This window comes from Sinohyriopsis cumingii, chromosome 15 (genome assembly GCF_028554795.1).
Source record: "Sinohyriopsis cumingii isolate HCF-2022 chromosome 15, ASM2855479v2, whole genome shotgun sequence".
NCBI classification, from domain to species: Eukaryota; Metazoa; Mollusca; class Bivalvia; order Unionida; family Unionidae; genus Sinohyriopsis; species Sinohyriopsis cumingii.
In genome coordinates, this window is record NC_142975.1 from 116,353,397 (window position 1) to 116,369,767 (window position 16,371).

General features: G+C 33.3%; 1 protein-coding gene across 3 annotated transcripts in view; it reads right to left on the bottom strand.

Annotated features, from left to right (window-relative positions):
* The window catches only part of LOC149782544 (arrestin domain-containing protein 17-like), a 50,770-nt gene that overhangs the window by 11,572 nt on the left and 22,827 nt on the right, over nt 1–16,371 (bottom strand). For all 3 annotated transcript variants that reach the window (XM_089933975.1, XM_089933974.1, XM_089933973.1), the window contains 3 exons: nt 12,361–12,543; nt 6,752–6,961; nt 3,013–3,160 (listed from right to left, as the gene is read on the bottom strand). In XM_089933975.1, the coding sequence (XP_089790101.1) occupies nt 3,013–3,160; nt 6,752–6,961; nt 12,361–12,543 (541 nt within the window). The remainder of the gene's footprint in view (nt 1–3,012; nt 3,161–6,751; nt 6,962–12,360; nt 12,544–16,371) is intronic.

The window sequence follows — 16,371 nt, forward strand, 5'->3', positions numbered from 1 at the left end:
CTATTATCTTTATTGGCGAGTTCGAAAAACAAGTAATGCATATGACTATCTGTCCTTATAACAAATTCTATATGGACAATGGCTTCTACAGCACACTGACAGATTTTCACTACCCTAAAGAGAGCCTCATTTCCCTACTGGCAGCCTCACTGATTTGACCTCTTGTGTCAATTCTTGCCCTCAATTTGGTTCCAACTGGAATAACCAAAGTGCTAAGCATGTTTAATTACCATGTAAATAACAATGCATAGCCATGTGGCTGTTGTGACAATGTATATCATAATTAAAACAAGAATGAATTGTTGAATTAGCGGTGTTTATTGATAATGGAATATAGTATGGTCGTAATACATGAGGATTATCACAATTGTCAGGTAACTCAAAATACGGTCTTTTTTTCTCTTTGCAAAAGCTAAAAATAAAAACAGCCCTGAATAAATATGGTCAAGTACACGGACAATATTTTTTCGCCTCTCTCTCACACACACACGTATGCTTACGCACATTAACTAAAACATGATTTCAAGTTCTTTTTTTGTTTAATGCAATCTGATAATGAAATTATTGCTGCCGTAAAAATACAAGTTGCACTTAATTTCTTGACTATGTGGACTCGTATTGTTGCATACAATTTACCAATAAATATTACACTTTACTATTACAAATTCAAACCATCTTAATCATTTTACTAGTCCTACATGTAAGACCACGGCGTTGATATATATGTTTTTACTTTTGTGCACACTAAAGCATAATAACATGTGATACGTCTTACATGTAGGGCTATCATTTTGCCAACATTACACAACATAACAGCTACATATGCTCTAAATGCAGACAAGCTCTCACACTGAGACATAATCCTCTCTCTCTCTCTCTATCTCTCTCATTCACTAATAACAACAAAAATCTTTCTGAGTACTTTTATTTTTATTGCAATTAGATTCTTGAGTTGAGGGAAGAATGAGACAGAAAATACATTTACTTTGTACGTTTTGTGTACTGTTAGGTTGTCGAGTAGCGTGTGTTTAGTAGAATTTGTTCAGGTACAATCCTTTTATGATGAAATGATAAGTATTTTACATATAATTTTTTGTACACTGAAATTAATAATTGTTCTGTCGTGTATGGAAAATTACATGAAATACAGTAGTTGTTTAAAAATTATTATATTTTTAGTAATGATGGCCATTTCTGATGGCAGATCAGCTCTATTTGTAAATATTTTAAAGCCATCTACGCCAGAATGCTTGCTTTAAAAATTGGTCAAATGGTGAAAAACTTGAATCAGTGTTGTCTTGTTTTAGTAATGGTGGCTATTTATGATAGATGGCTGATCAGCATAATTTGTACAAATGTGAAAGGCATTCATGTGCGAATACTTCCTTGTCGATTTGGTCAAATTCAATTTGAGTAGTTTAAAAAAGAAAGAAGCAATAATTAATTTAATACGTCTGTGCAAAATCACCAAAATATCTTAGAATCAACACTTAAACATACACATAAAAAACCATCATATCTCAACAGATTTTAAACAACAGTTAAATGTAGGGAACTAGTTTAAATTAGATAAAATAATAAATTGTTGGTAAAATAATGAACCATTTATTGTAGGTTCTGAAAGCTTCTCATTGTGTACCCAAAAATCAAATGAAGAATGGGTATGTTTACAAACGATTCCAGCTTTTACGCCCAAATATTATTTGATTTTAAAACTAATAAGTAATTAATCAGTGTATCCCCCCAGGGTGTAAAATTGAGGGGAAAAAAAAAAAACGATGTCAGAACTGGTGTTCAAATAAAAAATGTGGGGGTCAATAATGTAGACAAATTTTCATCATACCCGTACTTTTTCAGCTTGAAATAGGATATTGTAACTTGCATAACATACTCTCTTTCTCTCTCTCTAAAAATACAAATAAACCAACATGCACAATTAATAAACAAATGCATTGTCCATTCAAAGAATAATTTTATTAGTTCATTTTTCTTTTAGTTCAAAGTCATACTTTTAACAGTATCCTTACAATCTTTTTGTAGCAATATTACAGACCAACACATTACATATAAGCAAATACAAAAAGCCAATTAAATCTTTTAACCGAATGGCAGTTAATTTACTGCATCATAAAATGTGTACTATCATCGGTTTCATTGTACTTTGTCCTAGAACACATTTATCCAAAAATCAAAAAGGCTAATGATTAATTTATCTTTCTAATAAGTTGCACTTGAACTTTAAGTTCTTTCTTTTATTGCAGCAAGTTAAAAAACAACAAAATCTGCAATGACCCCCGGACTTTGCAATCCAAATAACGCATTTGTCTCAAGCAAGTTTACTATTTCTTTGTTGTGAAAGAATGTCTTGGGTGATAATGTGTTCTCCAGATATCTTGTGGCAAACAAGGGCAGATTTTTTAAAATTCTTAAACCCTGTCATGAAAGGATTATTTACTCCTGCAGTCACTTTCTAGTGCAACAAGCATTGACATTAAAAATCTGAACAACATCTTGCTGAGCTTGATGGAAATCACGCGAGAGCTCACAAGATTAGGGAAGCAATTCCATCATAAAATTGCCTATGCTAGTTTGGTACCCTGTTTCATATGCTCCCTGTGTTGCACTCCACTAGCGTAGTGCAAAACAGGGAAAATACAAAGCAGGAAACCAGACTATGCCTATGCTTGAAGTATACATGATGCCATCCCTCATCTAAAGCATTGGACATTAAATAAATCCTGATCAATTTATGCAAATCATTTGCGTCAGAAAAACGCATGACAACAAAATGTGTGCAAATTTTCTCCAGTGTGTGTCACTGATGCACAAATGTGCGTAAAGGGAAACACTGATTAATTAATGCAATATATGTATCCCTATATTGGAGCTTTTCTTTTGCAACCACATTTTGCCAATTCAGTATCATGTGTGACAAACACTGAGCTAACAGCAACCACAACATTATGTTGCATGAACAACTATTCCAAACCAACAATGTTATTATATACTTACCTGCATCATAGGGTGGAGGTGCTGTTGGTTCCAGTAAGGGAAGAGACGACTGATATCTTGGGGACTGGGGCTGCCTAAAAAACGGAACTGTTCCCACCAGAATTTCTTTCTCCATTTGAACTAGTGACCTGCCACATCGAACAGCTAGCTTTTAAGGGAAATCAGAGTTGCAATTAACATGGAGTTAGTACTTACCATATATATTCGTTCATAAGTGGATACCAACTGTAAATTTATTTTACACAATTGCAGTTGCATAATGCACTGGCAGATCATGACCTATGTTGTTTGTTCTACTGACTACTACTAACAAACTGCACAGACCCAGATAGGCCAGTGATTTATATGACAGACAGTAGATATGAGTTGACACAGTTAACAGTCTATTTCCTGCATAAGGAATCAATTTTCTTCTATACATCAAAATAAATTTGTTATGATGTAGACAAGCTAGGTGATCAGCAATATATAGGTCACACTAGCCTTTGTTTTGTTGGTATGATAGTGTACTGTTCCTTAGAATGTATGCACACATCAAACTCCATGATGATAAAAAGCAAAATGTGCCTTTGAAATCAAAAACAGAAATTTACTGTAAAGTTCCTGGATGTAAGATATTAATATTCTTATTATAATTTGCTGAATTTATTCTGGATCTTTAAAAATGAACTTTGTGGAGTTTTTCCAACATCTGCTGGTCATCGAACTTGTTCCACCAAAATTGTGTTATTAGACACAATACAAATTCAAAACTATCGCATGAACAGAAGGCATATCTTCAATCTGAGACCAGTGTATAAATATGGGACTAGTTTTCAAACTAATCATTGCTTTCTGTAGACCATACCACTGGCATAAAACCAAGTAGACCAAACTAGACAATCTGAGTGCATTCCGGTGGCTAAGCAACACATTTTGGGCAATCTGAGTGCATTCCAGTGGCTAAGCAATAACTAGTTAGGAACTACAAACACACTTGTTATGTCAGATTCAAATTATGTTTGAGGGCTGATGCAGCATCATTTATCTTACAAGTACACCTAACAATGAGTAAATTCTTTATTTATTTTACAATGAGTACACCGAACATACATTAACTAATTTCAAGGGCTTAAATGTTGAAACTTCTTTCAAATGAAGGAATCCAAGGAAAACACGGACCTTCAATACCTTTAACTTTAACCCTGACATTTGACAGAACTAGGAATCATGGTAAAGATGGCAGAGGGTAAAGTGTGTTTGCTTCCATTGTACTAACCTTGCTGCTATCCAGATAAGATGATAAAACTAGAACCCAGAATATGTGCTCAGGGAATCTGAAAAGCTCCCAACAGTGATGTCAAAGTAATAACAAGTAAGACAGACATATACAAATATAGCAATATGTGCCTCCCCCCCACCCCCCGGACCACAAAGTGCTACTTGACCAGACAGACAAGGGTAATGACATGTGCCCCTCCACAGTGATCTCCAAGTTATACTGAAATGAACAGCTGGAAACAGTAACACTCCACAGTGACCTTAAAGTAATATTTAACCATAGATTGACAAGGGTAGCATTATATGCCCATCCACAGCTACCTCAAAATAATACTTTACCAGACAGATTTATGAGGGTAATAATCTATGCCCATCCAGTTACCTCAAAATAATATTAACCAGACAGATTGACAAGGTTAACATGTATGTCCATCCAGTTAATGCAAAAAATATACTTAACAGACAGACAGACAAGGGTAACATTATATGCCCATGGACAGTTATCACAAAGCAATACTTAACTAAACAGACCAACATGGATAACATTCTATGCCCATCTAGTTACCTCAAAGCAATACTTAATTAAACAGACCAACAAGGATAACACTCTATGCCCATCCAGTTACCTCAAAGCAATATTTAATTAAACAGACCAACAAGGATAACGCTTTATGCCCATCTACAGTTACCTCAAAGCAATACTTAACTAAACAGACCAACAAGGATAACACTCTATGTCCATCCACAGCTGACCAACAATGATTATAAGCACAATGATCATTACCATGATTATAAGCACAATGATCAGTATAGGCACAATGATCATTACCATGATTATAAGCACAATGATCAGTATAGGCACAATCATCATTACCATGATTATAAGCACAATGGAGATCAGTATAGGCACAATCATCATTACCATGATTATAAGCACAATGATCAGTATAGGCACAATCATCATTATCATGATTATAAGCACAATGATCAGTATAGGCACAATCATCATTATCATGATTATAAGCACAATGATCAGTATAGGCACAATCATCATTACCATGATTATAAGCACAATGATCAGTATAGGCACAATCATCATTACCATGATTATAAGCACAATGATCAGTATAGGCACAATCATCATTACCATGATTATAAGCACAATGATCAGTATAGGCACAATCATCATTATCATGATTATAAGCACAATGATCAGTACAGGCACAATCATCATTATCATGATTATAAGCACAATGATCAGCATAGGCACAATCATCATTACCATGTATAGGCACAATCATCATTACCATGATGATAAGCACAATGATCAGTATAGGCACAATCATCATTATCATGATTTTAAGCACAATGATCAGTACAGGCACAATCATCATTATCATGATTATAAGCACAATGATCAGTATAGGCACAATCATCATTACCATGATTATAAGCACAATGATCAGTACAGGCACAATCATCATTACCATGATTATAAGCACAATAACCATTATAGGCACAATCATCATTATCATGATTATAAGCACAATGATCATTATAAGCACAATGATCATTACAAGCACAATTGCAAGCACAATTTTAAACACAATAATCATTACAAGTACATTTTTAAGGATAGGCACAATGATCATTGTAAGCATAATTATGAACACAATAATCATTATAAGTACATTTTTAAGGATAGGCACAATGATCATTATAAGCATAATTATAAACCCAATAATCATTATAAGCATATTTTCATAAGCACAATGATCATTATAAGCATACTTTTAAACACAATGATCATTATAAGCAAATTTAAAGCACAATGATCATTATAAGCACAAGGATTATTATCAGCACAAAGAAAAAATGTCATAAACAGAGCTCCTATCAAGTGTATACATGTACTGGAAGTCTTAGCTCTCTTTTTAATGAGCTCAACAATTTGGTGGTTAATTCTTCCAGTGGTTTTGGCCAATGAAACACATTCATTCTGGAAACACATGTAAGATTACTTCTGGAAACAGATTTCCAATTCAAACAATATCACAAAAGACTAAGGAAACATTAGGCATGCAAACTGTAGGTTGCAAGAAAATCACTACCATATATACTTGCTTACAAGTTGGGTCAAACTGCAAACAACATAGATCCTGATCTGTCATCACATAATGTGCTGGCATATCAAGTTTTATGTTGTTTATTCTAAGAATTACTCCTAACAATTGCATAGACCCAGATCTGCTGGTGCATAATGGATTGGCTGATCTAGGAGTATGAATTGGAACAAACCTATATGCAAGTAAATTTTAGCAGATGCTTCCTGCCATCTTACATTAGGGTGATGACATGCACTTAAAAATGATATTTTATATATATGACCAAAAAATAATAATAAATGTGCAGATATTATGCCAGTACAAAAATATTAAACAATAAGGGCAATAATCACATACTGCACGTGCATACTTACCACTATAAAATAAGATGCGCTGATAATTCCACATCCTTCAAGGTAAGATGGGGGTAGAGATGGTAATATTGATCCCCGATTTATTCTGCCAGTTTCGTTTTTAGGAACCCTTAAGGATTCATTTAAGAGTGAGAATTTTTCCTCCTTGGTATGGTACTTTGGTGATCCAGATGAGAAGATGTGGTTGCAGAAACCTGTGTACTGCACAACCTGACACAGAAAATTAACTTAGTTATATGGGTACACATCAGTAACCATGGTTGCAAAGCATTACGTACAAGAAATATCTTCATCAGTTAATTTAAAAGAACATTTATAAAGAATAAATCTAGGGTTCCATGGAACACCATCTCCCTATGAGCTGCAATATGATGTTATAATGGCTGCTTACAGTTCATAAAAGTGAACCACATTACACTTAAGTCACCTTGTAATGTACAATGTAAGAAAAGCTGGGTAAGGTTATCATTTTAAACAAAACTGCATTATAATAATACCACTAAGTGAATTTGAGTAAAACAACTTACTTATATTTACAATATTTAATATCCAAATGTGACTGTTTCTTAAAAAAATTCTTCACATGTATAAAGAAATCCATGAAAATGCCTTAGTTATTATGTTTTCATATTTGACTGAGGCAACTTATGTGAGGGATCAAAACACTGTTCTTGATGCCAATGCTATGGTAACCACTACTAATTCAACAGTTAGTGTTGCCACCACCAGAGAGAAAAACCAATTCTATTCATTACCTCTAAGGGATGAGATAAAAAAACGTATTCAAATTTCTAATAATAGATGGTAAGAATTGTTAAATTTAAAGTCATTCATCAGAAATTCATGAAGAATGCAATTTGACATGTGAGCAGAAAGAACATGGACTAGAGAAGTAATGTACTGTATAAAGTGGTAATAAACTGTAGGCTTACATGTATATAGCATTGTGTTTTAATTGTATGCACTATTGATTATACAATACTGGATATTGATCAGCAAGTGATAAGGGCAAAAAAAATGTTTCTGGTCAGCCAACCTGCCCTGTTTTTCGGTCCCAACCTCAGTACCATAGAACTTTTTCTCCCATGGTTCACAAAAATAATCTGAATTTGATTTGTGCATCTAATTGAGCTGATTTAACCAGGTTATTGAAGCACTTAGTACATTCTATATACTAATTGTAATATATGTTTTACAAAAATGACAACCAAATTATTAAAATAAATCCCTCAAAATTTATTTGTGCATCTAACTGAACCAGTTTATTCCAGTACACTAATCATTGTAATATACACATAATGTTAGAAAAAACACTGTCTATTGCATACATGCCAACCCCTGGCGAGGAAAAAGTGTAATCCAAGTGGACAAAAAGAGAAATCCAAGCAGAAAAAGAGTAATCCACATATAACATCATAAAAATTCAAAGAGCACATGTACAAAATGATTTATTTTATCCCTCTGGACTTTTAACATCAATTACTGCTTAAAGTGTTCCTATATAACACTTTAAGCTTTAAAAAGCAAGAGATTCTCATCACTTTGCAATTCAAAACAAACTGTACCAGCTGAGACTATGAATGTTTCACACACTAGTAGAGCACTAAGTGCTGGGTTACTGATCCTGTATCTGAATTCAGTATTATTTGTAAACAATACTGAACAATCTCTCACAGTCAGAATTAGAATGGCAAAGAACCAATATTCCTTTCATAACTTGACAAAGAGGAGGAAATTTATATCTCACAGTTATTGGGTCTTTTAGTTGGGAAATAATATGAAAAAATCAACTCTGTCCACATGAAGTACATTGTCAGGTAGAGTGCCAACTTGATACTTCAGGAGTTCTCCTAATTTATCAGCAGCCTTTCCTGCAGCATGGTGCCACATATGACAGAGACAACCTGATATGTACAATGATGGAGACATTTGTCAAAATATAGAATGCAACTCCTTTATGAATTCCAGTCATCACTGATGCAGTGTCAGCTAAAAATCCCATACAGTTCTGCCAACTTGTGTTTATTCAAAGCATTATCAAGCAAATAAAATAATGTTTTCTCCATTGGAATATACTGTTAATTCTGGTACTGAGAGAAGAGCACTCTAATTTTGCCCTTTTCGTTGTCAAAGTCTCTTACAAAGACTGGGTACAACCTTTTGACATAATCACTACTCCTGTCTATTGCAATACTAAACGGCCCACTTTTCATGGCTTCTGCAATTTTAAGTGAAGTATCTTCTGCTAAACACCTAACAATATTAGATGATTTTGTTCTTGCACATACATATTTTCTGCAATTTTGGACAGGAAACATCCATTTGAACAAAGGACCAATGCAGTCTTCTACTGCTAGGGGTAGTCTGTGTTATATTAAGAACTTGGCAGATAATGCTTCTGCATTTATAAAATTCATATCCACAATTTAGTCTGCTGTAAAAAAGAAGTTACCTTAGAACTGGAGTTAGTAAAACATGCTAATTCAAGGTTTCTCTGTTTTACCACAATGACCAATATTAACATACTTTCCATGCAGCCTGCAAGGGGCATGAATCTGCCCTAGAATGGAATGCCGTATGGTGTAATTCATGTATTCATTTCTGAATCGGTTTTTCGTCTTTTCCTAATCCATCTGTGAAATCTTTTGGAAAATATTTTTGCTCTAACACACATACCATCAAGAATAAATCTGACTTCACTTTTAGCGCCAAATACCTACAGACTGGTTCTGTACCAGATATGAATTAGAACAAAGAACCTGTGCACAAAGGGTAAAAGAAAACCAGTCTGTTCTCTCCTAACTAAGCCATACAACTGCTATAATTAGAAACTAAATTCACAAGTTGAAATTAGAAACCAGCATGTTTTTTGGAATAGGGCAACTGCTACAAATAGAACATAATACTGTCAGGAAAGTGCATGTAAGTCTTCAGACAAGTGTACTCTTATGTCGCAGTTACACAGAAGCCGTCTTTTCTTGAATACAGTCTGTGAGATTAATGGGATGTTAATCAAAATGAGAAAACAAATTATTAATTTTTTTGAGGGAGATATACCAAAAAAATGCATAATCCGAATACAGATACGCATAAGGCGTAATTTAGTGAAAAAAAGGGTAATGATTATGCCAAATGTGTAATGGTTGGCATGTATGCTATTGTGAACATATTCTATTGACAATAAAAAAACCTACAAAATGTCTATTGTGAACATATTCTATTGACAATAAAAAAACCTACAAAATGTCTATTGTGAACATATTCTATTGACAATAAAAAAACCTACAAAATGTCTATTGTGAACATATTCTATTGACAATAAAAAAAACCTACAAAATGTCTATTGTGAACATATTCTATTGACAATAAAAAAAACCTACAAAATGTCTATTGTGAACATATTCTATTGACAATAAAAAAACCTACAAAATGTCTATTGTGAACATATTCTATTGACAATAAAAAAACCTACAAAATGTCTATTGTGAACATATTCTATTGACAATAAAAAAACCTACAAAATGTCTATTGTGAACATATTCTATTGACAATAAAAAAACCTACAAAATGTCTATTGTGAACATATTCTATTGACAATAAAAAAACCTACAAAATGTCTATTGTGAATATATTTATTGACAATAAAAAAACCTACAAAATGTCTATTGTGAATATATTCTACTGACAATAAAAAAACCTACAAAATGTCTATTGTGAATATATTTTATTGACAATTAAAAAGTAGCAAGACAAGCTATGATGTCACAGTAGATTAGTTCAGGATTTTTTGTGTGTCTGTTTGAACATGCTAATGAATATGCAATTGTTGATTTACCATATCAATCAGGGGTTTTGGTCCAAAAATGACATTGTTACAAGCCAAGGAAGACAATCTACTATGCTCCTTTATTAACTGTGGCTGCTTTTGCTGAGATTCTTTCATTTTTCATTTTAAAGCATAAAGAAATAAAATGTCATCAGCAATACAATCAAACAATCTCCTACATATCAATGAATGTGCCCATTTTATTGATAGATAAATGACTGCTTGGAAGAGAAACTTTGATTTGCTCATTCAAACAGCTTGAAAGATAATGGCAAGAAAAATGTACTCATTCTTACAGAAAATATCTGCAGAGGCAGCATGGCTGACAAAGAAGTCCATATGACTTACAATGATGAGAAATCATAAAACTCCAAGCTTCAGTTTTCTGTTTCATTGATTTGCAAATGTAAACCTCTGTTTAAACTCAAGATTAACAGTTTTATGATCTCTTGGACCCGCTCTTCACAGTGGATCTTGGCATGACTGACACCACTAGAAAAATAATTTCTTGATTTTCTAATCAATATAAATTTGACCAACCCAAAGAAATAACAATTATTTAGACTAAGAAAGCACATAAATTACTTGGGTAAAATATACTGTATATACTTGTTTATATTTCAAGTCAAACTGCAAACAACAAAGATCCTGATCTGCCACAGCATAATACACCTGCAGATCATGGTCTATGTTTGTTTGTTTGTTCTACTGATTACTCCTAACAGGCTGCACAGACCCAGATCTGCCAGTGTATTATAAGATCTGTATCAGTTTGCAGTTGGACTCAACGTAAAGTGAGTATATATGGCAGGTTTGCAGTTAGACTCAACATAAAGTGAGTATATATGGCAGTTTGCAGTTGGACTCAGCGTAAAGTGAGTATATATGGCAGTTTGCAATTGGACTCAACGTAAAGTGAGTATATATGGCAGTTTGCAGTTGGACTCAGCGTAAAGTGAGTATATATGGCAGTTTGCAATTGGACTCAGCGTAAAGTGAGTATATATGGCAGTTTGCAGTTGGACTCAGCATAAAGTGAGTATATATGGCAGTTTGCAGTTGGACTCAGCATAAAGTGAGTATATATGGCAGTTTGCAGTTGGACTCAGTGTAAAGTGAGTATATATGGCAGTTTGCAGTTGGACTCAACATAAAGTGAGTATATATGGCAGGCATAATGGACTTGCAGTGAAGAGTCTGCCCTAATATTTGCCTTAAGCTGCAAGTAGAACAAAATGCAGAGACCCAGATCTGCAAGTGCACTATGAGCTGACAGATCTGTTCTGTTAGCAGTTTGATGCATATCTACCATGCATTATGTGGTAATGACAAATATATTATTACATACCCAGGGTTGATGTGGTTATTGAACAATATTTCTATATGGTACACCAAGAGTTGAATAAATTTGGTGTTTTCCCTGATGTCTGCACATTGATATCCTCAGATCATACAATTATAAATCGCAATTTGTTTTAAATTCATAGATACAAAATCTAATTGGAAAGCATAAAAGATTAGGGTATGTTACAGATACAAAGCTACTTATAAAATATTGTAATTTGTATACATCTTTCCTGATGGTCTCAATGGATTCCTCTGCAATGTTAAACTTGCTCTTTCCTTGGACTGTATCCGTATAATTTAGAATCACATATATCATTTGGAATCATATCAAGCATGCACAATGCATGCATATCACTTTACCCATTTTTGGGGAACCCTATTGTCTAAATATAGGCAAAACTAACAGGATGTTTTGGTTGAGATATTTAATGCCTACCTGTCTGAGTTCAAGTTGTAATTTGCTAATATTGTTGTCACTCTTGTTGTCAACTGTAATGTCATACAAAATGGGTTCACCTGGTACAAACCCAGTCTTTTGAAGGCTCAATATTACCCCAAGGGTCCCAGTAGTGCAGCACCAGTTCTCAATGTTCTCCTCTTTAGATAGAACAATAGGTACCTGCAAAGGAGTTCATAAGTGTGAGATATAACTATGTGATATCTCAAAGAAAACTGAAAACTCTCAAAACATTTGGACTGATTTCACAAGTTTAATTTTTAAAAGACTAATAAATTTCTTATGCTAAGATTGTTCACAATGGTAATATTTTGTTTAAACAAACAGATTGATTATGTTGACTGAGAGAAAAAAAATGAAATATTGCAATCAGAATTGCCGGTACTTTAATAAAGTGTGGTTTAAGTAAACCTGTAATATTGTATTGCAATAAGGACCAAATTAAGTTCAGTCAATATTTTATACATGTTTCATATGATGTAATGTTACTTGTGTTCACATATAGTAAAAGAGAACACACAAAAAAATTTGTTTCTATTTCCTACACTGTACATGGATTACCCAGACTAAAATAAATCCCAAGAATTTACTGACATTTATCACTGAACATTTTGTCAGACATCAGATAGTATTCTGATATTAGTCAAACTGTTGCAGTCTACATGTAACTAGAAAAGCACATACACCACAGAGGACTGAACCCAGAACATCATGGCATAAAGTCAATCACACATTGTACCAGAATAACATGTCCAAATATGTAGATCGCATTATCACACCCACCCACCACCAGTTTCTACTTTAACAGCCACCCTTTTGTGACATAACAATTCACCTCAGAGCAATTAAGACACACATCACAAAATATGAATAAAACATTATTTTAATTCACTCAGTTTTTCATTAGAGTATCTATCACTCTAGACCCATCCCACACCTATGATCATGGCACTGCAATGTGACTTTGTCGTTTCCATGGCAATACTGCTGTAATTTGCTGGTGATAGGATGATTTTAAATAACAATTTAGTTAAAACTGTCCTTATGATTAACTTTGCATGCAGTTACAATTTACATCAATGGAATATATTGTGAAATCAGTGTTAAAAATGCTCTTTTAAGTATCTGGATTGATAATATGAGTCATAAAAAATGTTGGAATTTTCTCTGCTGGATTTGTTTACAGTTGATTCACTAGTTAGATTAGGTTTCATGGCAACTCACTAAAAATTGCATAACAGCTGTCATACATTGCATCCAGATGTTAAGTCAAAATAGGCAACAACCCTTACAAAAGTCAAAAGAAGCAAAAAGATTTGTCAACAAGTGCATTGAGAGATCATGATCATATTATGTACCAAGTTTCAAAGTGATAACAAATATTCCAGACAAACTGCATTCACAATATTGTCTTGCACTACATTCAGTTGTAACACAAAGGGCAATAACTCTAACAAAAACCGTACAAACAAAGTGATTTATTAATATATGCAGTGGACACTTGCATTATGGTATATCTCTCCCTCAATAACTCATGCACATGTTTAAAAAAACATAGAACACTATAAGCCAAGGCATGAATTACCAAGGTACCTCCAAAAAGGTAAGAAGTGATGTCATGCCCACTGTACATTAAGAAAACTGCTGGGTGGCAAAGGGCAACTGGGGTGTTTAATGGCTGAATACTTATTTTATAATCATATTGGGAATAATTTACAACAAAGTGCTTTTTTAATGAAGTTGTTAGCTTTTCTGTATAAATTACCTTTATTTTAAATATGTCCAGCTTCTGAAAGATTGTTAACACTATCCCAACTGGTATCAAAAATGTGTACATGAAAACATTGTGTATTACATCAATGCTTTTTGTTGTTGTTGATTCACAAACAAACAAGATTACTTTTTATCAAAATCTAGGAATGTTTTGCAACAAAACTGTCAACACTGAAACTAGATTTTTTTAAAAATTGTTATATTAAAAAATCATGGTGCACTGATTTCATTGCAAATAATAGGGAAAATTCCTTCAGGAAATTATGGAATGTTAAGTAAACTACAACTCTGAAAATCACTTCTCCATGTGAACTGTACATGCAAATCAATGATTTTTATTTCACCAGGTACTCATGTCACTTGGTTGCCTTGCTATATCTATTATAACATTTATGAAAGAGTAGGCTAATTAAAGTTATTTTAATTATATTCTGACCACAATAATATTTATAACAGTGTTCGAATGACCAATTGATATCAGCTAACCTGACAAACAACCAGGGCCACCAGCTCTTATGTAGGTAGGGTTTGCATGCCTTTTAATTTTTCTTTTATTCCACAACATTTATTTGATTTGATACAAAAAACATAATTAGCATGAAAATACAAAGCAGGTCTGTTCTTAATTCAGTGCAACAATACTGCAAATACCTCTGCAAGACAAATATTTAAACAGAACCAACACTTAGATTTCAAAGAAACACTTGCAGTCATAGTTGTTATGGTAGACTGACATATTTTACATTTGAATACAAGAGGACACATTGCATTTATGATCATTACATTTAAACTAAAAATAAATTTCACTTGACAAAACTTACTATTAAAGTACTGCCTCCAGTAGTGACATTTTCATTGAACAGAACTTTAGTTGAATATTGTTATTTGCAGTGTACTAAGAATGTTTTTGGAAAGAAAATTTAACTGAATATATGACTTAATAAAAGTTGAGAATTTCATAATGCTGGTTCAAATTTATGAGTACCATCTACAATTACCGATGATAAAAGTACCGATATAACAAAGCTTCAATACCAATTCTGACAACATTTTTGTCATGTTCAACAAATAGGGTTTAATTTTTGGGTGTTTGCTAGCAAACAAATAGGGATCCACTCTTGGCCCTCAGCCCCTGTGTTGTATGTGGGTTCATGAGATGATGCACATTATCGAGGGAGTGGTGTAAAAAAAAAATATTACTAACTGAACAAGTAACACTCATGAAAATGATAACATGTTTGAATACAAGTACCATGGAATTTTCCATTCATGATAATGCTCTCGTTTAATTGAAGTTTTCACCCATGACCTACCACAGGGCTTAGTAAATCCACTTGTTAGACAAGTTTTATAGTCTGTGATATCAACAGAGTACATATGTCAGTACTTTTGTTTAATATACAGCATTCTTCTATATAACTACCCTAAGATTCTTCAAACCATAAAGCTTGTCAAATATTGTGTTGATGCATGTTCTCAATTTCAAGGTAACACATGGAAATGGAGGCAAGCAGGAGATGACAACACTTACCAGAAAAAAGCAAAGGCTAACTTCATTGTTATTGGAATATTCCAATGATGGACATGGTTTTACATTGTTCTCTTGGGATGGATACTTAAACCCGCACAAGAAGTTGAAGTGGAAAAGTATTCAAGAAAATGTTGTCATTTACTAAAACATGCTTAAAATATAGTAACACAGTTCTGTTCTTGGTTGTCTAACCTTTCAGTTCAAGGTCTTTTACAAAACAATCTCTCCTCTCTCTCCCTCAATCCCACTCTCTCTCAAAGTAGTTGTTTCCAAAACTCTTTATCTACAATCCATTTATCAATCTTTTAATCTTGTAACTACGTATACAATCTAAAACTTTATCTCATCTGCATAGTTATCTAAATGTATGTTTAATATATATGATTATCTTTTTTGATCATTTAAATATTGGCATAAGATTGTAAGGTGCAAGCAAAGATAAAAAATTTCTTATTTGTCAAATAAATATAGCACAATTTCCCTAAAACATTCCATATTTTATCTCACCTTATTTTTTATGTAAGTGCAATATTATATTGTGACATTTTCATATCTTGAAAAGGCAAGTACAATTTTCCATTCAGCATGCCCTGTAAAGTCATGACAAGAAAAGTTTGAAGATGGCTTCCACGGCAGCCACATTTGAGGTCATATCAACACCATTTTCATTCAGCATTAACAATACA